The sequence below is a fragment of the Cinclus cinclus genome, chromosome 4, assembly GCF_963662255.1.
Source record: "Cinclus cinclus chromosome 4, bCinCin1.1, whole genome shotgun sequence".
In the NCBI taxonomy this organism is placed as follows: Eukaryota; Metazoa; Chordata; class Aves; order Passeriformes; family Cinclidae; genus Cinclus; species Cinclus cinclus.
This window is the reverse complement of record NC_085049.1, coordinates 212,683-237,321: the sequence shown is the minus strand read 5'-3', so window position 1 is coordinate 237,321 and position 24,639 is coordinate 212,683. Positions and strand designations below refer to the sequence as shown.

The 24,639-nt window shown below is 38.3% G+C and overlaps 1 protein-coding gene across 1 annotated transcript; it reads right to left on the bottom strand.

Moving 5' to 3' along the window:
• Positions 1-3,009: 3,009 nt before the first annotated feature.
• On the bottom strand, positions 3,010-17,405 carry LOC134043858 (solute carrier organic anion transporter family member 1A2-like). Its single transcript, XM_062492591.1, has 14 exons — positions 17,304-17,405; positions 16,062-16,203; positions 14,622-14,754; positions 13,812-13,918; positions 11,914-12,060; positions 11,522-11,620; positions 10,870-11,103; positions 8,571-8,735; positions 7,547-7,742; positions 6,559-6,724; positions 5,810-5,994; positions 5,201-5,265; positions 3,984-4,101; positions 3,010-3,169 (listed from the first exon to the last, which is right to left on the bottom strand). The coding sequence occupies exons 1-14, from the start codon at positions 17,361-17,363 to the stop codon at positions 3,010-3,012; spliced, it is 1,977 nt and encodes a 658-aa protein (XP_062348575.1). The 5' UTR covers positions 17,364-17,405.
• Positions 17,406-24,639: the final 7,234 nt, after the last annotated feature.

Genomic DNA, 24,639 nt, shown 5'->3' with positions numbered 1-24,639 from the left:
AGAGAAAATAATGAAAACAAGCAAAAAAACCAACAGCAACAGCAAAAAAACCACATAGCCTGCTCATGCATAGATGTGCATTTTACAAAGCATTGGCATTTTTCAGTGAGACTGAAGACTTGTTATTTCTTTGAAAATGATGTCTCAACAGCTGATCACAGCCAAAACAAACCCCAATGGAACATCAAGGATCGCTAGAAAAGGCTTTGAATACAAAATGCCTGATAAGTACATGCCAAAAATGCTAGATAGACACTTGTGTGCACAGTTTGTGCATCATTGCCTTTAAAATACCTCCAAGATCATCACATTGCCTGAAAAACTTCAAGTGTTTGTTTCTCAGTGTTTGATAGCATCCACACCCAGGCCCCATCCAGCCTTCCTCTTCATAGGCTTAAGGACCAAAATTCAGCTCTTGGGCACTCTTTACTGGGTTGAAATTTCAGTGACAGGGACACGGGGTTGGTTGTACTGTGAAAGCCATTTGCTGGGCTCTCAGGCACTCAGAAAATAAACCTACCATCCATTTTTATAATTTCATATTGGACTTTATCAGCTTGGATATTCATGTGCTATTGTTTTATAAACTGCACACTACTATTGCTTCTACTGCCATTATTCCCATTTGTGGCTTGTGCTGCCCACAGTGCTGACACAGACCAGAACCAGACCAAACATTCAAACACAATTAATGCCCTCTGAGTACTTTCTGCACCCCCACCTCTGTTGAAATGGGGGTCACAACCATGCCAGTTTGAGGTTCACTCTTGAAGTGTCCAGTGTCACCTATTTAAACAATAAACATCAATAAGGCCACTCATTTTTAATCACAAGTTTAAATGGTTTGCTGAATCAAGGTCAGCATGCTAAAACTTGAAGGAATCCAGCCTAAAGCTTGGCTTTACATTTGAAGGCCTTGCTTTAAGAGTAATTTTATAACCTTCCAGCCCAGTCCTAGGAATGTCTGTGGTACCAGGCATGGCATTTCATACAGGATTTATGGGGATTACCGTGGTACAGCACCCTCTGTTCCGTGGTTTTTCTCTGGGGAAGCAATGTTCCCACCACAGGTTTATGCCCAGAAGTTTCTCTAAGGAGGCATCACCCACCCAGCACTGCCTAACTGGATCCACAATAAGGGCAGCAGAGCCCCTAGGGAAAGTGGCCTTTCACTGCTCCATTCTCAGGCAGATGAACCAGAACAATTGAACACAATGTTAATATACACACTGAAATGCTAAATTTAAGACTTGGAAACATTCCTGCTGAAATGCTAATTTTTAAACTTGGAAACATTCCTGTCTGCTTCCTTCCACTTCAAAACACAGTGAGTAAAACTAGGTCTGACCCTTTGGCAGTGCTCCATGTAAGTGGCACAGATTTTGCCTACTTTACAAAGCTCTTTTGTTTCTTACAGCTGTAAAATTCTGGTGCTCCGTAATTTTTCATGTTTCCCAGGTTACCTTGGCACCAAGCTGTGACTAAATGTCTGCAAAGGATTTTTAACTCCAGCTTTGGAGGAGTATGACCACAAGGAAGAATAACGGCTTTCAGTGAGTGCCCTATGCTAGCAAGAACAATGCTCAAAATCAGCTTCAAATTTCCACAAAACATCTGGGACATCTGTGGTTTAATAAGGAGCTGCATTCATTGTTCTGCTCTGTTCCTGGCTGCATAATGTCTGTCTTTCTTCCATTCCCCTTCCTCATGTTATACCTGTTCAGCTCTATTATCCAGTACAAAGGGAGACAGAGGCTACGACAGATCCTTTCAAAATAATTAATTTTAAGGATCACTTGTATTTGAAGAAACTTTAAATTCTGGAGTAAATTTCCTCCTCTGTGGGAGGAAATGGATCATTTCTCACTGATTCCACAAGGATAGGAAGCAATTCCAAGCACATACACATATGATGTCAATAAGACACCTTGAAGTAAACAGATTGTACCTGAACTAATGAACTACTGTGGCAAAATATCCTTCCCACTTTTTGGTGTCTGCAGAAAGTCCCAGATGGTTTAAACGGGAGCAGGTCTGTGCCATATACAATAAATAAGTAGGAAATATTTGCAAGTGCTGTGGTAGTTTCACAAACTCCCTCTGTGCCTTAGGCAGTAGGGAATAATAACCAGGACCTGTAATAAAAAGCCTTAAGAAGTTATTGAATGGACTCTGGCAGACAGACCAAAGGGTCCCCTGCACTGAGGCCAAACATGCAGCAGCACCAAATTGGATGCTAAACATGGATGCATTAAACCACAAAGACACCTTTTATCACTGATATCAACAGGATTTTTTTTTTTTTTAAATACCTGAGACATTTAGGGTTATTTTTCCCCTTAGGGCAGGGCAGGTAACTGAAGTAATGAATCCTGATGACCTTTCCTTGTCAATGCTCTATGCAAATCTTAAAAACTCACCATAACACATCATTTTTTAAAAATACAACTTTTTAATTTGTTATCATTACCACCCAGACCATTTCATAAACCAGGTTTCCAATATATTGACCACCTATACTATGCGGAATAACAAACAATCCCTGCCTGAAAGGACTAATAATATCATTAAATAAATTCATGGAAAACTGGGGCCTGAAGAAGTCACAAATGCAGTCTACAGCCAATGAGAGAGACTCTGACAGAAACCATGTGAGAATTCAAAGATGAAATGTGGCATCACCTGGAGTCAAGTGCAAAATTCTCTCTATTTTCAGTGAAACAGGACTGAACACATGTTTCTGCTTCATAGCCCTTTACTCAGACAACTCAAACCTGGCTCTTCGTAAGTTTTCTTATTTCTAGTTCTTGTTCTTTTGCACAAAACATGTCTTTCTCAAGCCTTCTATTTACTAACTGATACTTTCATAATGTTAAGTAGGATATAGCTGTGTGCAATTCTATTCATCTCTATCCAAGTGTTCATTAAAGCACAAATTTTTCACAAGGATATATCCAATATTTACACAGCAATGTTTTTTTTTTCCCCAACATGTCCTTCAGTGAAATGCTATTTCACTGCTTCTTGTTCTTTATCCTGCATTTCTATTGGAGCATTTTTTAAGATTGACTTTTCAGATTTCAGTTTCTTCTTTAAAATGAGGAGGACTAGTGTGCTTGGGATGTAGGATACTCCACGTAACACTGCTGGCAGGCCAAGATAGAGCCACCTGAAATACATAATGAGTTTCATTAAATATATGCATTTGTAAAAAGAAGGCAAAACTCTTCAGCAAACATTGGTTTGTGAAGCCACTCTAAAACTTGTGCCCTGATGCTTTTGGATCTCAATGAAGCTGAGAATGTGAGAACAGAGAAGCAAAATGGCCTTCTACATCTTCCAGTTTCAGGCAAATGATTTAGCCAGTGAAGTCAAGCACTTGGTACTCTTATGGCTTTATCCATAGGGAAAAGAGACATTCCTGAAAGGGCTCAGACTGCCTGGTTAAAATTTCTAAGTATTCATAAGAATATTTTTCCAAATCAACCTCAACACAGTATCAACAAGGAATTAGTATGAGTTCAACAAGATTTTTCTTTTAAAATCCCACAGCCATCCACGAAGGGCTAGAAAAATGTGATGTGTGGTATTCTGAGCCAATTTCCAACCTGAGTAACTGTATCTTATTCAAGTACTGTTTCAACCATTTTCTGTTCAAGGATATTGCAGTCACTCAAACCTTTTTCCCACATGAGCTAATTGCTTTTCATTATTTTTATCATAATTCAGAGTTTTTAAGGCTTGTTCTCGTGAAAGGTTATTAGTGAATGTTATGGCACCAGAATATTTCTGTTCAAGGGTTATTCCAATGCCTGTGTCAAAGGTTTCACTTGATAAATAAAGCCAGTGCCAAAGAAAATTGTGTCGTATCTTTAAAACAGGAGCAGTTTGTCTGCTAGAAAGACAAAGTGCATAAAATTACATCTCTAATGCATGCAATAGTAGAGTAAGAAGGAGAAATTAAAATAAAGTAGAAAATATACCTGTATGTGACAATATCATACATCCTACATGCTCCTTCTCCACCACAAGTCATAGTACCCCACTTCAAGCAAGTGGTGTCTATCAAAGCTCCAAAATAAATGGGAGATGGAATTCCAGCTACAAAGAATATTAGCAACATTTCTGTGAATAGCAATTTTCTTCTGGTTATCAGATACACCTATCAGAGCCTATACTGTTTGTCACCTACTCCACCTGTACTGTCCTCTTGCAGCATGAGCCACATCCTCTGTACTTCTTCTGCCCTTTCCTCTTCCTTATCCAGCTACCTTCAGACAAAGATTTTCTTCCCTGTTGCCTGTTAAACAGTACCCACATGCTACAGTAAGGACTGTGTTTCCTATTGAGAACTAAACATTTGTTCCCATCAATGGGAAGCAATGTTGCCTTCAATAAACATAAACAATAAGCAAAAGTAAAGGAATGCCAAATGGCTTTCCAATGAACAGCAGATGTAGTCCCATGTTCTGGTTTCTGCTGAAATACAGTTAATTTTCTTCTTAGCAGCTGGTGCAGTGCTGTGTTTTGGCTTTAATATGAGAATAATGTTGATAACACTGACACTTTCGTTGCTGCTAAGGAGTTTTGACATCAAGGAGTTTTCCATGTCTCATGCTCTGTTAGTGAGGAGCTGCACAGGAAAGCAGGGGGGAGCATGGCCAGGACAGTTGGCCCAAACTGGCCAAAGGGATATTCCATAACCTGGAATGTCATGCTTAGTACACAGACTGGAGAGAAGGGGCAGGGAGGGACCAACTGCTGCTTGGGAATGGGATGAGTATTGGTCAACAGATCACGAACAATTTTAGTTTGCATCACTTTTCTTTCTTTTGTTCTATTTTTCTATTTTTCCTATTATTGTTATACTTTCTTTTCATTACTAAACTATTATTTTCTTAATCTGCATGTCCTACTTTTTTCCCAACTGTCCTCCCTATTCCATGTGGGAGAATAAGTGGATAATAAGGATACTTAGATCCTGACTGGGATTAAACCAAGATACCAGCCTATTATCCAGTATAAGAAAATGCAAACTGCAAGCAGTTCTACTTTGCTGTACTGCTGAGAGCTGTAAAAAAAAAAGAAAAAAAAAGTCCTTAAATGACTCATGTACCATGCCCATAGCCCTGCTGTGATCCTTCTCTAACCCTAGGTCAGCACTAACTGTTCTTCTGATGTGTGTTAGATATTTTCTTACCAAATACTCTTGAAGCCAGCCCATGAATGCCCACTCCAAATGACTTCTCTTCAGGCTTTAGAGACCTGTATGATAATTGCATTGTACACTTATTTATAGATGTTAATAAGAGATGTTTAACCATTTTTTTAAATCAAGTTCTTTATCACACTAGACCCAAACCATTCTAATAAGAGCATTGTTTGAAAGAGTTCATTATGATCATTGGTGATGCTTCCTGAAAAATTCCTTATCTAGGACTGCTAAATCACAAAAGGAAAAGTTTGTTAAGGCATCATCCTCTTACCAAGGCCAACACAAAGTGCAGGACAGCTGTGCCTTAGTCAACATCATGTTCCTGTGATGGATAAACACAGGGTATCACACACCACTCAATTTCCCAGTGCCCTGACTCAGTGGTCCTACATTCATTCAGGATAAAGCTGATAGCCAGAAGCAAAATCAGATTACAAAGATGACACTAAACCTACACAGCACACAAATGACCTAAGACCTTTCTGCTCTTCCTACTTCGATATGCAAACTAAAAAACTTTTAATTCCCTGGAGAATTTAAACTTCAGAATAAAAAGTCCAGTAGATTTCTTAAGACAAGGAAATTTTACTGTACCTTATCAAGACCATGTATCCAGGCATGGCTGCTAAGGAAAAAATGAAGCTGCAGACTAATGACAATATTAAAAAATAATGGAGCATCTTATCACAGTTTTCATGTCCATCACACTGGCCCAGAGTTGCAGAGATGTTTTGAGATGAAAATCCTGAGGCTGCAACACAGGTGCAGTTTTCAAATACCTGCCAAAAGAGTATTTTAATCACACAGATTGTCCAGACTCACACACTGAGTGGCAAACCCACACCGCTGGCACTCATCTCGCTGTCTGCTGCACTTGAGCTTGTTACTCATGAGCAGCACTGCACTGTGGCCTCTCTCTGTGTCTGCCAGGCACAGGTCCAGGCATCCCCTATATTTGGGGATAAAATTTCTACCATACCTAGTTACTTGTTTAAATCTACAGGGTAAAAGAGGTTATTAAGTCCATGCTATAGACTTTCATTTTGGCTGAAATGTTCTTGGGCACTCGGGTTTCCAATTGGCAATACCTTCAGAATAATTTCTCACTCCATGTTAAGTATTTAAGTCTGCTTTAGCTCTTAGTAGAAAAGGATTCTTCTTTATTTTATTTTTAATTGAAGTTTAAACTATTTTTCATATGCAGTTGGAAATTTCTGGAATGAATTTGTTCAAATCTTTCACTTTATATGTTCAATTAGATGTACGTACATGGATACTCCCCACCCTATACTGGTATAAGTATTTGTCACCTACTAAATTCCACAGTACAGTACAATAATTACCACACTTCTTCCAGTTCCTCTTGAGGATTTACACCCAGCAAGACAAGGTGACACGTAAGTGATTCCATTGCTCCCACAAACAGGGTCCCATATTCTAATCGGGCAATCACAATCCATGTTGCAGCCACCCAGTAGAGTATTCTCTGTATATGAAACTTGCTCTATTCTGAAACATATTTAGAAGATGAATAAATATTTCAATAATGAGATACCCACAGTAATCCTTTGCAATGCTTAAGGTTCTATTCTAGCTCAAGTATTGAATCAGGACCCAGTCCTACATGCTCCTACCCTGAAGTCACACCTTTCTATCTTTCTACAGGACTCTAAATTATATTACATTAATATTGTAAATTAGGTATGCATGCCCTACAGTATTTTTCACATCTATGGTATGTATGTTCTTGATTGTCCATAAGTGTTGCATCTACACCTCCACGTCCATTTTACAGACACACAACACAACCTGGCCTACTGGAAATTGTCTCCCTGGCCAGGGAGGTTGGAAATTGAGAATCTTTAAGATTCCTTCCAACCCAAACCATCCTATGATTCCAAATGATCAATGGCAGGCTTCAAATCAAGAAACTGCAGATAAAATATCCTCTGATAACTTGATAGTAATCAAATTCAAGTAAACCAGTGTAAGATCAAGAAGGGGATTTTTTTCCTCTTATTCTGAAATTGCACACATGTATACCTGATTTGACCAAAAATTTTTATTTTCACCTGAAGTTACATGACTTTACTAATTGCATTACTAAAAGAAATAATATGGACATGCAATTCCATGAGTCTTGACATGGATATCTTTCTTAATACAGTTTTATTGTTTGAAACAGGGATAACAGACCTACTGTCTCATGCAAGCAAAAAGCCTTGAGAATTTACAGTAGGGAACTAAAATGGAGCTCCTGGCTGATTCTTGACAAGAAAAATCATCCTGGTGTCTAAAGACTGAAGTCCTCTTGAGTCCCAAAGAACGCACCCTTGATAGGAAACTGTTAGACCAGCAACTGGTGAGGTATCACAGACAGTCCAATAGGCAGCAAAGTAGAGAAGGTATTCCAGTAAAGACACCCAAAATGCTATGTTCGCAGCCTGATAGTTACTTATCTTGAATTTCTTCATGAATAAGCCGCCAGAAAAATACCCAACGCATAGAACTGGTAAGTTGTAAACACCTATTTAAACAAGGGAAACGTCCATGTTAAAATAAAGGAGACCATGAAAGCTACTCTACTGTGAGGTAGCTAGACAAGTAGCTACTACAGTTCCTGTAAGGGAAGGTTGTGTTTGGCAAAGACTCAAAGAGTGCCTGTGACTGAATAATTTAACTACAGTCAGAAATGGGTCTCTGCAAATTTCCTTTCACACCCAAAACCTCTGCCAAAGTCAACAGCAGGTTAAGAACTGCCTGGGGAGTGATCTAGACGGTAGGACTAAAATCATTAATTGGAAAATTGCAATCTAGAGTTGCACTCTAGGTTCAACTAAAAAAAATTATATGGTTTCAAATCCAGCCTCTCCAGCTGACTCAACAGAAATATAAACTCAACAGAAATATAAACTAGTGCACATCTTAATTAATATACATCTTAATGCACTCTGAGCATCACAGAGCGGAGGAACAGATTTTCAGTTTTGAGATAAGATTACTGAATATGCTCTCACACTGATTGATACTTTCATTAAGCAAATTCTGACTGAAAGACATGTTGGAAGTGGTTTTACACAAACATCACATGGCCTAGTTTCATATCAGCTGAATTTTCTGAGCCAATCCAGAAGATGGAAATTGTATTACAAAATTGTGCAAAAAAAAAATTAGTTGGGCAGAAAATGAATTCACATGCAGAAATGCTTTGTAGTGTGATAACCCTCACCTGTAGAAGCACTTAACCTTAGTATGTATATGTAAATACACACGAACATATGTATCTATATAAAAATATAGATAATTTGGATAGAGACATCACAGATTGATAGAACAGAGCAAAACGCAAACATACCAATTAAAAAGATGGCATCTGATGCAGATTTTCCAAACTGCTGTTCCAGATATTTGGGCATGAAGGATATCATGCCATCAAAGGCACTGAACTGTAACACAGTTATGCATATAAATAACATGTACACAGGGTTGTGAAACAGAGCCTTGAGGAAGGGGATGAAATCTGGAATGAAATAATGCCATGAGTTAGTGTGATGCTTTATGAAAAGAATGTCCCATTGCTCAGCGTGGCTGTGGGGGAAAAAGGGGAGCAGAAATGGTACTGAACTGGATCAGTCTAAATCTCATGCTTTGCCAGACAGCACGGAGCAGAGATCACTGGCTTAGCCCAGGGTACTCTGTCATGTCTCCTCTACCCAAAAATACCCTCACACACTCAAACACACACACACCAGCGCAGCTGTTGCTTTAAAAATAATAATAATTCACAGAAGCAACAGCTACTCTCTGCATCTACTCTCCCTTTTCTCTCAACTCATGCCCCCAGAGCATTCTTAAAAAAAATAAATTAAAAAATAAATTTAAAAAAATATATAAATCATGTATGCAAACAACATACAAAGGGGTGCAAATGCACTGTAGAGATGTGACAAGCTGCCCCCAGAGACCTGAACACTGATTTTGGGTTTTGCTGCTGGGACAAAAGAGGCCTGAAGAGAGCTGTGACCATGGTTATTCCCACCATCCTCTCAAAAATCTATATCAGCCAGTTTTCAGCCAAGTAATCATCTGAGAAAATAATTTACACATGTCTTTTCTCTGTGTAATGCCCATTAAGTCAGGATTTGAACCATAAAAAAGCCCCACAATTCCCCTTTGGCTGATGTTCTCTGTTAATCAATGTGCTGAGCTATTGTCAAGAAACTGTGCAGATGAATATAAACATCTACAAAACAATGACTGGGCCTCACTGAAAGTGGGCACCACTTAGCATGGGTGTATATCTTTCAGAGGTAAGCAAGTACTGTATTAGAAGATCTGCATGCAAAAATTTCAAAAAGTTTCAAAAATTAGTCAAATATTAGAAACCCTATAAATAGGCTGCATTGTTTACAGATGCAGTGACATTTTTAATCAGAACTTCTTAAGGAAATTTTATTGTTATTAAATTAATTTTATCTTAGGTTAACTGTAGGAACATCAAGTTTTGACTTGAAACCCCTGGTGATTAAAAAGTTGTCTGAATATGTCCTGGGCAATAGGCTGTAAGTGATTGAACAGGGGTTGGACCAAGTGACCTCCAGAAGTCCCTTGCAGCCACAACTACCTGGTGAAATGAAGTTTCTACATTCAGGATATTCAGGGACAGTGAACATTCACAGCAATGCAGGGAGGGAACAATCATGAAAACATAAGCTCTGAAGGGACCCTGGGGCACTAAGGACCCACATCTGAGCTAGGAACCTTTCCTCCCTAGAACAGTTTTTTATTCATTTTATTCATTGATTCATTTAAGGCTATGTGACAGCAGAAAGAGACGCTCTGTTTATCAAAATAAATAGTTGTAATATCAGCCAAGACCTAAGCACTCACCCTGGGTAAGGTGAATCTGCAGGACCCAGCTGGAAACAGCAGAGAGAGGGAGCTGCCACATGGCATTTTCTGAAAATGAAGGTCCTGTCAGAGGGCCCTGAGCAGGACAGGATCAGGAGACTACTCTGAAAATCATAGCCTTTGACATAGTTCACTTATTTGCCTTTCCAATCAGGAAATGTAGGAAGGACGTTTCCTTCAAATAAGGAAGATAAAAAGTAACCTCCTACAGATACAGAGATTTGAAAGACATGGATGTGAAAGCTGCCAGTGGTAACACGAATAAAGGTGAGTCAAATACATATTTGTTCAAGAGTAATTAAATGTTTATGAGACACTTAAGCACCTCTCAATTGCCTTTTTGGGCTTTCAGTTGGATTCAAGAGATGCACAATTTTATGTTGGGTTTCTGCTTTTTCACACAGTGAATGTGGGGTACAAGCCACCAATATCGCAACTCATTCACAGCTCAGTGAGTTGTAATATTCTTAACCAGATTCCAGTGCTTTAACCATCTCATGGGAAAAAAGATCTACATACAGCTGAAATGCAGGAGGGGAAAAGGAAGGAGTCCTGATCCTAGATCTATGAAATCAGCTTTCTTCCTTTGCAAGGAGCCATTCTAAATTCCTGCACAAATCCTTTGAACTACAGACACATCAAAACAGAGTAGGCACTGCATATCTTGGACCCATCCTTAATTACACAATACACAGAATTCACACTTTAGGACTAAAGTAAGAAGGAAATAAAATATAACTTGCCTTTAGCAATTTCATAAATGGTCTGTTTGGTTTCATTTTTATCATTTTCTTGCAATGGTGCTACACTTTTTTCACTTGCCTCTTCAGGTTCATTGGTTTCACCTTCCTTCACGAGTGACTTGGGCAAAAACCAAAATGGTATTCCCACAAGAAGGTTCAGCAGTGCACAAATCAAAATGCCCAGCCACCATGCTCCAACCCAGCGGGCATCAGTAGCTGTTATAGCTATTTCATCTATAATAAAACACAAAAACAGACAACTTGGATCACTTCAGATGCATTCTTTGCTGCCATTTTGTGCTTTCCTAGTCATCTGACATAAAACCATTTAACTGATTCTTTAAATGAGGCTCATGAAGGAGAATATTCTCCAGTCTTTTCTAATTTTATGGCAAATTTCAGTGGCTTGTATGAAATTAATTCGAGTCCTTTCCTCTGTTAAGCCAGATGACACAATTTTTCGTCTAATAATTTATAAGCAGATTGATTGGTGCATATATTAATTGAATATTGTGCACAGATCTTCCATTCTAAAAGAAATACCAACAAATGCAGGTAGGATTAGCACATATTAGCACGAAAACATCTCTTAGTTCTAAAAAATACACCAGCTATAGATTTAAAAATAAGGTTTTATATGTTTACCCATTACCTGCACCTACTGATCCAATGTCAACAAACAGCTCTGCACAGAATGAAGCCAACAATAAACCAAGGAAGGGGCCAATTACAGTTGCTGTATGTAGACATGCTAGAGTAGGGAAAAGAGAAAACATAAATTAGAACCCAGACATAATTATCTTCCTGGATCTGTTGAATATGGTTAGGACAGCTCCACTGAAAAATCACTTGTCCCTAAAACTGGCCTCATTCCAACAAGTTTCACTCTGGTTAAATTACAAGTTCTACATTATTTTGATAACGCAACGATTACTGCTTCCTGTCTTCCTTTATTGGCCTGAAAGGCATCTTAATTTTACTTTCTTTTGTTTTTGTTTTTGTGTGTATGTTTGGAGGGGAGTTATCACAACAGGGTAGATTTACCCAGGTAGAAAGGTGAATTCTCTGCTTTGGCAAAATCCTCCAAGTAGGAAATGCCTAAAGGCATGATGGGAGTTTCACCCATTCCTCGCACTATGTTTCCAACCATCACAAATATCCACAGCAAGGACCCAGGCTCCTTTTCACATTCTGTGGACAAAACAAAAAGTCAGAATGAATGTTTTAGTCCCAACTATTAATGAAAACCTAGAGACAAAGAATTGACCAATAGCTTAAGCTTTGGTGGGTAGGCCTGTCCTATTAAAAAAAAAAAAAAAAAAAGAAAAACCTGGTCAAAATATTTTACTTCCTTTCTCTCATTGAACTGGGATTTGTTCATCCCATAGTCTGCTTCAGATTCCAGTGCTCTCTCCCACTTCCTCTTGCTGAGATTTCTCAGTGCAAATTTATTAACAAATAAAAACCACCTTTGTTAGCAGCAACTACAGTCTTTCTGAGTGACTAACCACAGATGAAATCCAGACTCGTGTTGCAATGTCAAATTACTGTCAGCAAGCACAGGTGAAGCAATCCTCATGGAGGTGTGGTCAACTTCAGTCTAGTTTTTACTTCATGCAGGAAACACTCATATATGAATATCACAGTCTTGTTTGTCCATAGAATAATAAGGAAACAATCACCTTACCCAAATATACTCATAGGCTTGAGGATCTGTGCACTCTAATGTGCATACTGAGTGGCTGTACATCATTTCAATGAAAATTATTTATCTTCCCATGCCTTTATGCTTGCATTTATAAAATGGGAAAATGCAGTCTCTGAAATCTTCAAGTGAAAGGTTAATTCCAAGTGCTTTTAGGTACACACATTTCACAACTTCTTTTTGCAAAGATGCAAAAATTGATATCTTAACTGACATGTAGTCTTGGAAAGCTTGGAAGGTGCATCCATCACTAAATGGAGACAGAGGAAACTCCAGCACAATGTTGTGGTTTGATGGCACTGCATTCAGACAGTATTACAGCCTCAGCGCACCCTGAAGGAACTCCATCACAAAGTTCAACAATCAGCTGCAGGGTTTGGGTCATCTAACTTTTACCACCCACCAACCACCTAAGTTTCCAGCAATCAGAAGAGGTAATCTGATGCACCCTAGAGTACAGAGCATGAACTCTGTCCTAGGGTGACATTATGGTGCTGGTATCCCCATGTCTATTCTCTTGCACCTTACAGCAAGGGACATGCTCTGCAAGAGCTCAGTGTTTTCCTTTGCCCAGCTATCAAGGGAGTCTAAAGGGATGGCTCAGACTTAATGCTTCCCTTTGAGGTAGGTAAAGACCCAGGAGATTAATCCCACCCTCAGCATGAGAATTTTGTGTGTTCATTAAATGGTTTCCTCTGAGCCCTTTGACTTCCCAGCAGTTCCTTTGCATGCATGCTCCTAGGGCATGTACATGTCTCAGTCTCACAGAAAAATTTTAGTCTAGTTCAAACTATTTTCTCTAAAGGGAAGGGAGATCTCTATTTTAGTTCTAGCTCCATTTTTCATTCTTTTATTTCCTATGTGATACAATTAAAAAAACATCCTTATGCCCATTGCTGGAACATGCTTCCCACCTCCTCATGATATTTCAATGATTTCAAATCAAAAAGAGGAACGTTTGTGAGGTCAACCTTGTGTTATACTATGCCAAAGCAGACTGCCAGGGATGTTAATTGAACTGCCTGGATAATGTGAAAACTGCATGAAAGAAATGTTTTAGCTCTGAAGCCAAAGAAATACAAAGGCCAGAAAATTTCCTGACCTCTAGTTTCTAGGTCATCAAAAGTACTGATCAAAAACAGAACCCTGAAGCAATTGCTAATAATAATAAAAACCTATTTATTTAGACACTATAGATACAGGAAAAAAATATTAATACACACAGGAAAAGTCATACCTGTTGATGGTCCTTCTCTAGGCAAAGAGGACAAGTTTTGATTAATAAGGCATAGAGGCACCACTGAAAAATTTTCTTGTTGTGAAATGCTGCTTTCAATACGATACCTGTTGGAATCAAAGGAAAGCATGTGCAGGTCAAGAAGATATTAATGAGAACTATCTCATTTGTCTAGACTGGAATAATGGAGTTACGTATTAGAAGAGTGTGTAGCTACAGGAAGAAGGGAATTCATGTCAAAAGTTAGGAGGGTGCTGCCAAGGCTGTCAGAGCCATTCCACACTGGACGCAACAAGATTGAAGGATCAAAAAACACCTTGTTGATTAAAACCTACACAAGCTTACACTATTTTTTTTTAAGCCAAGTAAAAAATAATTTTAAAGTAGTTGAAGAATCATTATAGTCAGTAGAGACCTTGCCAACACAGTGAGCAGGTACAATCTGCCATCTAGGTTCCAGACAGAGATCTTTGGAAATCACCTTCTATTGCCCATCCAAACAGAGAAGAGAGAGCAGTGTAAAGTGACAGTATCAGAGCCCATGTCACCTGGGAAAGCCCACACATGGGGCAGCAAAAGAACAAAGGCAAAGGCAGGGGAAGGTGCCCACCACAGGGGTGACTCTCCTCAGAAGGTGATGACTGACTTTTGAAGCCATCTCAGGAGCAAAAACAAAAAAAACTGCTCTGCAATGATATATTGAATCCATGCTCAGCAATGTCTCTCCCCATAAGCAAACCACTCAGTTGAAAGATGTATGGATTAATGCAAGCATCACAGAAGCTACTGTAAGTTAAGCAAAACACTCACCTTCCAAACAGAAAGTGAGGAAGTGATATCAAAAGACATCCAAAGGACAGAATTGTGCACCCCAAAGCAATTATTCTGGGTCTGTGAAGCTTTGCTCCGAAGTAACTCACAAATGCTATCAGCAGCAAGTTACCTGCAAAGAGAACCTGGTTCACAATTTACAAGATCCCAGGATCTTTGAAAGTGTAACATAAATTTGAGTGTATCTTGTAAGCTCGTCTTCTGTTTCTTTTCTTGTCTTGCAAAAAGTGTCACTAGACAGGGAACTGCCTACACGGTGCAGTAATTCCCTGATATGTATGATCTTTTATTGGAAGAGTTACATCACATAAAAAGAGCATGAGAATAAAAGGCAGAATGGAAAAAGATGACAGTGAGAGAGATTTTTGAGTGCACCTTTATATAGATGAGATCTCCCACTACTTTGCATAGAGATCAGGCCCAGGGATTGCAGAATAACAGCTGTTTTAGAAAGATTTTCCCCTAAGATACCTTATCTTGTAATGTGTATGGAAATACAGAAGTGTGTATCATAGTGGCTTTTGTAGTGAAAATAATAAACACAAGAGGACAATCATACAAAAAGAGAGTAATAAGTTAGTATTAATTTCAGTAATTGTTTAAGAATAAAAAAATACAGGTTTTTATACCTAGTACCATTTAAAAACAAAAACGTACTAGAATTCTTCATTTTCCTCTCCTCCACTTTCATTTAGAATCAGTTGATTTTCCCCATTTCTTACTATGCAACTAAGAAAAGAATCAAGCTTCATGTTATGAATCAGGCCCTATAAAAACAGCAATTTTGTAATTGCACACCTACTAATTTTGTGATCTTTTTGTCAGGAGAACAAAATCACGTCTGATTAACGAGCATCATGCTCTGTAGAATTTCTAAACAGGCTGTATTGAACCAGTAGCTTGAATGACACTTATACATTTAAATTTATCACTGGACAACAAAACTTACTGGCAGGCAAGGTAAGAGGCACTAAAAGTAGAACTGGAGTCTTTCTTTGCAGGTACAGTTGTACAAGTCTGAAACCTTAAAATATTATCCTTAGGTAAGGATTCACAGTCCACTCCAAGTTTAATTAAAGGAACTGCAAAATGCTAAACACGATGTAAAATTCAAAGCTCACATAGTTGCCTTTTTCTTCAGAGAGATTCAACACACATCTCAAAGTAATTCTATTAGTTGCTCTGCCATATCTTATGATTGTGCAGAAATTAGCTGAACCAGTTTTTAAACCTAGATTTGCCCATTCAAGTGGTCCTACTCTTCCCCAAGACATGAAATGGTTACATACCAGCTCAAAGGAATGAGAGTTGGCCACTATTGTCACAAAGAGTAATTGAGTGCAAATGAGTGTCACTAACACCTGCTCATATCACGTATTACATTTTCAAAGAATCAAAAATATTAAAATGAGAGATTACCAATTTCAAAGCTTCCATTAATGATGCCTACTAAAGAAGCTGGGATATTAAATTGCTTCTCTATCTGTGTGTACATGCTGTTCATGTAAGCACCAGACATTGTTTTCCCAAGGAATGCAAGTGACAGTGCCAGCAGAAATACCTAGGAAAGGAAGATAAGAATGCATAAACAATTCAAAATTACATACTTATGAATCTCTAAATTAATATTCCATGGTTATTTCCTCCAGTGAAGGTGTGCTTCCAGTTTAAAAAGTGAGTTCTGTTTCACTGATTTTTGTGTAAATCCCATCATCTATTCTTTTCTAGATTTATGGCTTTGCTAAACAGAGAAACAGAAAAAAAACAAAAATCAAAACCAAACCAAAAACGAACAAACAAAACCCCAAACAATAAAAACCTCGTTCTTCATCTCTAATTGACCAAGACTCTTCAGAAGCCCCAAGTCCCAGCCGTGTGCCTGCTGCAAGGTTGCCACCTGCAGGACCTTCCCCACCCTCTGTTCATCTGAATGACAAGTTGCTTGCAGAACTAAGATCATTTCCTTTGGCCAAATTACTCAATCCAGGATCTGCTCTCCCATCCCAGCAGAGGTCATGAGGCCAGAACAAGCAATTTCAACCAAAAGGAATAAATTAGATGTCCGTTTTGCAAGACAATTAGTAGCAACTGACAGTTAAAAAGTTAAAATTAATGAGTGGAGTGGTATTCAAATCCTTTTAACTTCAGGCTTCTTTATAAACAGCATTTATGAAATAAAATCAATATTACTTTTAAATACATTGCTGCAAAAGCTAAATGGCAAAAGAAGTGTATTTGGGTTTTTAATTACTATTTTAAAAATCTACTTTACATTATTTTCTAGCATTTCTTGACAGCTTGAATTACTCAAGATCAACAGCCAATTTTTACTGCTACATCAGTAAGGCTCATTTCAAAGCTTTAAGAAGGAAGGGTGAACCTGTTAGATGGGGTGGGGGGGGAAGAATTACACAAATTCAGTGGTGGAGCTTCACAGCAGCAATAAATCAATACCTCCAGCACATCAGAGTGCAAAGTTCAGGAAGAACAAAAACCAGCACAGCTGATTACAAGCTTTTTTGACCTTGGTTAGGGCATTAAGGATTAAAAAATAACAGGTTATCCATTAATTTAATCTAGGCTGTAATTTCTACCAAAATACTGCAAATGCAAGTGATTGCAGTTGTGTGTTCCTGCAAAATTGCTAAAATATTGCTGTACCTTCAGCTTGGAAACGCAGAAGAATTTGTCATCTGCACGTGGCTTCTCAGGCTCTTTCATGTTGCCTTTTTTAATAGATGATACCGATGTCTGTTTCTGAGTCTGTCGGTCATTCCATTACAGTGTTGAAAAAGATGAGAGAAAAGAACAAAAGTTTTTTGTCCCATGTTTGCAAAAATATTATACTCATAAGAGACTTGATATTTTAGCATTTTCCTTAAATGGATTGCAACAAAGCCTAAAAGCCAATGGATTTTATTCTAAATGAAGTAATTTGATTGGAATAGAGACACTGGGATTAGAATTAGAGGAAAACAAAATAAAACCAAACCCATCAGACCAGCTCAAATTCTAAATGGACACAAAACAGACTCCATTCTCCTTCCTCTCCCAAGATTTTCAGAAATATTCCTCTTTATTCATCTGCCTACTTTCACTTATCTCCATCTCAGCTCGATGATTAGTGTGTCTCATGGTGCTAAGATGCCTGCTTTCTTAACATTTTACATATATTCCAGAAATGTGTTCGAAGGAGAAGTATATTCCAGGGACTTGGATACACTCACCTGCAAAAGCCCCAACACAACTGAGGGTTTAGCACAGTGGATTAAACAGGTCTCATTATAAGGACTCCTACAAAGGCTTCATTAAATAAAGTTATGCAATGCAGTTCCTCACAGCCTGACGGAGTAAGCTGAAGAAAACCAGGGCAAGTCAGAGCCCTACCTGACAGGCAGGATGGATACAGGCTAATTTCGTCTTTTTTTTTGTCTTGGATACACTTTCCAAGCGATCCTGCAGCACCTGCTCTGCTCTGCTCTGTGTTTTCCACTTCAGGGGTGCAGGGCTGGGGAGCAAGCCTGACAAGCCCACCAATAGGACTCAGCTGCGTTTCAAATTCTTCAACTCGGCACCCTCCTGGTCAATCTCTTCAAACATTAATTTCTACAACAATGTTAATCCTCTCAAATGTGTTTCCTAGCTAACTTGATTCCTACCAAATTCACAGGCATTAACTCCTTCTATAGCTACCTTCTCTCTTCCAGTTTTTAAAAGCATAATGCATTATTACAGCATTCCTGGAAATGCTTTACAATTAACTGTAGGTTGTCAGCACTCAGACAATTAGCTATGACAGATACAGAGTTTTTATTTCTACTTTCCTCACAGATACTTCCACAAATTCTGTTCAATCACAGGACTAAACTCTGCTTGTACAACTTTTTTTTTTTTTCAATTTGAAATAAAATTTACATCACAGGGACTCATTTATGCCTTATCTAAATATTGCTTTTCTCTGAAGCCCACCAGCAATACCAAAACACAACAGCAGTGCCCTATACCTGTTCTCTTCTAGGAGCTGCCAAAGGGATTCTTCCCCTTACTGTACCATCCCTGCATTTCACAATCACACAAAGGGATCATCATCTGGATAATTGCAGCTTCTCTCTTCTGATGCTCCAAGATACCAGACAGCAACCTGTTACCATTTGACTTGAGGAATCAGACACATCACACTGCTCTTCATGCAATTACAGAAGACAAAACAGCATTTTTTGCCTTTAATTATTTACAGCTTCTTTCAGAGCATAAATTATGATCCAGGAAAAAAAAGTATTTCAATTAGTTTTTTACTTGTTTGAGTATTAAGATTATTAATTGAATAACAAAGTAGATGGAATTATTTCCAGCTCTGTCTGAAATTACTTTCCCCAGCTTTATAATATTTTGTGGTCGCACTTCATCAAATGTTTCTGAAGCCAATGCAGACTAACAGCTGAAATTATAAGAGAAACATAGGTGCAAACTCAATCAGCTCAGGTGCATCCACACCACACTTTAAGTCCAGGCTAGAATTTAAATTGCCACTTCTGTGCCTAAAGATGAACCAAGTGTGCTCCCACTCCCTCCTCCCATCTACTTGCTCTTTATTGTCCATTCCTCTTGCGTACCTTGTTTACATTCTTGGGCTCTTCAAACTCATCTGCAAACCTCTTCAGCTCATTAAACAGGCTGAAATATAGCTATATTAAAATAGTTATGCAAAAGTTTGCCCTCGGGTTCTTACTGACCTATCAGCTGTCATCTAAACACCTGCACCTGAATCCCACTCATAAGCCTACAATGTTCACTGAAGTTTCAGGGAAGAGGGCAGAAAAATTCCTCCCTCCACTTCTGCACTGAGTTGGTGACCTTTATGGCAGTCTAGGAAGTTGGCAATGACACCACAACTGCCTCTTCCAGTGACCTCCGCTGTCTGACTAAATCTCCACATCTACCAGGAAGACAGACAAGTGGTCAGAAGACAGCTGCTTTGCACAGTGCACAAGGATTTCTCAAAGCAGCTGCAGGACACACTGGGCTGAGGTCACACTGTGACCTGGGCTGAGCAAGGCAGCTTAAAACCAAAGCAGATCCTTTGTAGACCAACACAGGCTTGCTTGGTGCAGCTGACAACAGCAGGCAGGCAAACACTCAGATATCACTTCGGTCCCATTTGTCTCACACAAACCCAGCAATACATTTTATTCTTTTTTAAAATCACGTTTCACTTTACCTAACTAATAAAAAGAACATAAGCACCCAAATATCTGGATTTAAAGTTGATGATGCAAAGTCTTGCAAGTTGCCTTGCCTAAGTCCCAAGAGGACATGCTACATTCAACGGAAAATTAATCTTCCATTTAGCTCAGCTTAGTCATATAGATAAAAGGCCACATCTTTATTTTGTTTACAGGGTTGAAAATCACAAAACATAACGATTCAGAAAGCAATTACGGTGTTAGAATTTTTAACTAATTTATTTTTCTGGTTGCAAAAAAGCTTTTTGAAATCTTGTTTTACTAGATACGGTTCAAACTGTTACTCAAATGCAATTACACTAATGTTAGACTGAGACAACGAAAAGTATTCTCATGGCAAAACAAATCAGTACTTACAAATTTGAAAAGGTTTCTGCAAGAAATCACTGACATGGCACACTTGAACTTTGACATTAAATCTACATTGTTGAAAATTAACCAAGCATGGGGCCAAACTTGTGTTTTTTGGCACATTGTTTCAGCTGTGCATTTTAGAGCGCTGGGATGTGACAGACATGGACTGAGTGCTTAGAAGGAAAATTAAGCTCATCTCTTTCTCTTCCCTGAAAAAAAAAAAAAAAAAAAAAAAAAAGAGAGAAAGAGGCCGAGGGCAACGTCTTTTCCAGATTGCTGAGCATGAAGTGCTGACACTCCTGTCCACTGAAGACACCCCGAGCACACACAAGCTAGGAAAGAACTTCAGGAGGGTACATAAATTCCCAGGCTGGGTGGAGTTCTAGGAAGGGGGACACAGGGTCCCAAGGAAGGAAGGGAATGAGATTATGTTACTGATTACTGGAAGTTACAAAATCAGAGTAATTTGACCAAGCATAAATAGTTCTAGTTTACATGACAGGAAGGGATAATTTGACTTCAGTTAAGTCCATTAGACATCACACCTAAGAATCAGTAGATACACCCTCATGTCTTGGTGCTGAGACAGGTTTCATTTGTGAAATTAAATCTCTTGTTGACACTTGTGTTTGTCCCCCTCCCAGAAAGAGCTACTAATGCACACCAAAATCCTAAATGCCATGTGTAAAACACGTGGTGAGGGTGGGATTTGGGTTCAGGTAAGCTTCAATTGCTGATAATGTTATCTTCTCAGCTCTCAGACATGGGAAAAAATCTCGAGGAAAAAACTCTTTACATGCTTTTAATATGTGAAAAGCCTTGCACTTCCTCAGAAAATACACATTTTGTTAGAGCTGTAGCACTGCTTTCCGTTTTCTCTTTCTAATGGTCTCCAAATCACACCTGATGTCTGCCTTTACTGGGATTTGGCCTACACAGTTTAACAATAAATAGAAAGCTTGTTTCCACCTTTGATCCTCTAACGAAATTCTGAGGGAAATTCTTATTTCTCCCTAAAGTATTTCAACAGTTTTCTTTTTCTTGCATTTTATATTTTCTTCACTTACCTACTGCCACATTTAGGAAATTTAAAAATCCTCTGACAAGGTAATAAGACAAAAAACTATCGTCTAAGTTGTGAGGATACTGCCCAATGAAACAAGCAAAATGGGGAAATAAAAGCCATTGTCCTGGAGTTTAATAAATTATTAAATAAATAACCATTAAATAAACTTGACTGACTGACATTTTAAAAAACCATAGTAACATCACATACAGGACTGTAAAATTTTGCTATCTCTGTAACGTTATTTTGTTCAATGATGATTTCAGCTCAGGGCAAGTAAAGTTGAAGATTCAGACCCAACAAAGGAATTAAAAGAGAAAGAAAAGAAAAATTTCCAGTCAAATAAACAGCACCTTGTAATAGGCACTTTAAATTTCCGTTAAATACTTACCTCCTTGGCAGAAAAATTAACCCAGTGGTTATTTTAAGGGGCCATTAAGTAATTTATAATTGGCAACAGGTACAAATGAAATACCTCTCCAAGAAGAAAGGAGTAGATACATGAAGTTATCATATGCTCAAAAATTCACACTTTAATATTCAGTAAATTTATGTAAAATTCAATACATAGGGAATTCAGCATTGTTTTTGCCATCAACTCTAGTCATTCCTTTCAACTTGTGACTGCTCAGTTTTTTCCTGTGTAACAAAAGAACAATAAACTTTTCTAGAAAGCATTCAGACCCATATATTGGAGACAATATTGCATAGGTGCAAAACACTACTCCTGTCTGGTTTCATAACTAGTTATTTATTTAAACCAGTGATACTGTCACAACAGTTCCTCCCTTAAGAAAGCAGTTTAGCTCATTGATTTGCACTTGTATGGATTGGGGGGGGGAGGGGGGGGTGGGGGGCGGGGGCTTTCCAGAATGTTGAAAACCTAATTATATACCTTTGGGCAGTACTTTCTAGTTAAAGTACAAAGGGATTTGTTGTGTGATCAGGTCGTCAGCTTTCAAGTAATGAGGCAAATTGTCTCAGGAACATATTTGAGAAAAGTTAAAGGAACAAATATACGGCAGGTTGACTGGCAGTTCAAAGCTACAAAGCCTCTCTGGAGCCTTTTCCTCTGAAAAATTACATTACCTATGATTCATCAATCTGTGGTTTATGTAATCTGATAGCATTTCACTTTCACTATCCATCAAGTCCACAAGGTTTTTGATGTGTGATAATATGCTCTGTGTGCAGAGATACCATCAGGCTAGATGGTTACAAGTGATACTCCTGGCCTTACTAGGTACACTTTACTTAGCTCAGTCCTAAAAGGTGTGAAACATCTGAGTGGAAGATGCAGGATCTTCTGAGAATCAGGCACATAGCTAGGTGTGCACCTGTGAGCATGGCTTTCTAGCTACAAACATTTTTAAAACATGGGAAATTTTCATAGGATCCCCTGAAATAGATACTTTCTCAGAAAGGTTAAAGTTACATACAATATATATTCTCTTTAGTGAAAATTAAAGTACTGACTTCAAACAACAGTGTGGCTTTAAGAGTTTCTAATAAAAAATACCTCACCTCTATGGTGATAACTTCTACAGTTCTTTCGACAGTGGCTTTTTTTAACTTCTACAATTTTTTATGAGTATTATAAAAGGCAGCAGGATGATACATATCATAAAGCAGTGATCCGTAACACCATGAAGATTATGCCTGCTTATGACAACATCCTAAAAACTAGTTTAAGAATGTGTTAGCCCCTCATTTACGTGAAGTGGCATGAAACGTTCTGTTGATATGAAATTATATATAACATTGCCAACATTGCTCATTTTTAAACGCAATGCCACTAAGCATAAACACAATTGCAATAAGCATGTGGGAATGTGATAGCTCTCTAAAATGAAAAGAGCCATTTGCAGCCCAGGGGAACTCGGTGAAAACTAACAAAATCAAGCCTACAGTCACTAGAATCATGGCCACTAGCCAGAGTGGAAATGTGAAGGAATCCCACAAATCAAGACAAATAACAATAGAAAAAAAAAAGACTACCTATGCAGACAGCAATTTATGTAACTGAAAATCCAAAATCAACAGCAGAACTCAAGACACTCATTCTAAATATAAAGGAGGTATTCAACACTTACAGATTTTAAAAACACTTGTCCTGAAGTCTGTGCATCTCTGCTGCTCTGCACAAGGCTCTTTTCTGAATCAAATGCTTTCATAAGGTGACTTTTCAGCTCTTTCCATTGAAATTTTATCATTCATTGGCACACTATGTGTTAATATGAAGTTATTTCAATATATTCATGACTGAAAGGTTCCAGAGCCTCATTTTCCCCCCTTGCAATAATGCTGTGCTTTCAATTTTCCACTGGGTGTTTGGCTCACTAACAATTTATAGCAAAAAAACCCACCACCTTTTGGATGAGCCATGTCACTTGTAGCTCCTGAATTATTTGTGAGAGCTCACATTGAAGTTCTGAGTTTTTCACATGATTCCTGAATTCTGTTATCAAGGATGAGCTCAGCCAAGAGTGGATTTGTTGCTAAATGTAAGGAAACAGCAATATTTGGTTTAAAAGACACTACCAAAACAGATCAAAAATTCACTAAATATTTTCAGATGCATATGACAAATGACTTCTAATAAATGACTACTTATTGTAGAATGACAATTTCATTTACTTATTCATGTTCTATGTGATTATCATAGTATTTTCTCATCTCCAAGTAGAATGAAAAGGTCAGGTCTTGCACTCGCACATAAAATGATTCAAGCATACTGTAAATTCAGCCCTACCTCACATCTTTTGAAGAAGGCCTATCTTATTTTGCAGCTATGTGTGATGACATACCATAAATAGGTTAATTAATGTTTCGTGGTATTGTCAACGTAAATTCTCCTACGTAAGCTCATAGACTGCATCTACACTTAGGGAAAAATTATTACGAATATGATTGATTCTCAGTTCAGCACAAGTCTCCTTTTTAAACAGCAGGGAAAATGCCACTATTAATAGCAGAGCTGTCAAGACAGCATCATCTAAAGGACTCAGAGTGTTTCAAGACAAAGCCAGATTGTCATTCTCTTGCCGCTGTTAGCAGAGGGAGAAAAAAAAAAAAAGCCAATGATTTTTTTGAAAGTGGGATAGTTTAAAAGAAAACTTAGTTAAAACTTATGCACTGAATCAGGTATGAAGGGCTGGCATGAATCTGGGTAGAATTCTTTTGAAGATAGTACTTTCTATAAGAGGTGACTGATTTCATTTGCTCCATATTTACCAGTGATTCACCTGCAGTGGAATAAGTCTGGGGAGCATGGGGGGTGCTTCCTGGTCTCACTGCATCTTCTACAGATGTCTGGGCTCTTTATATGAGATGC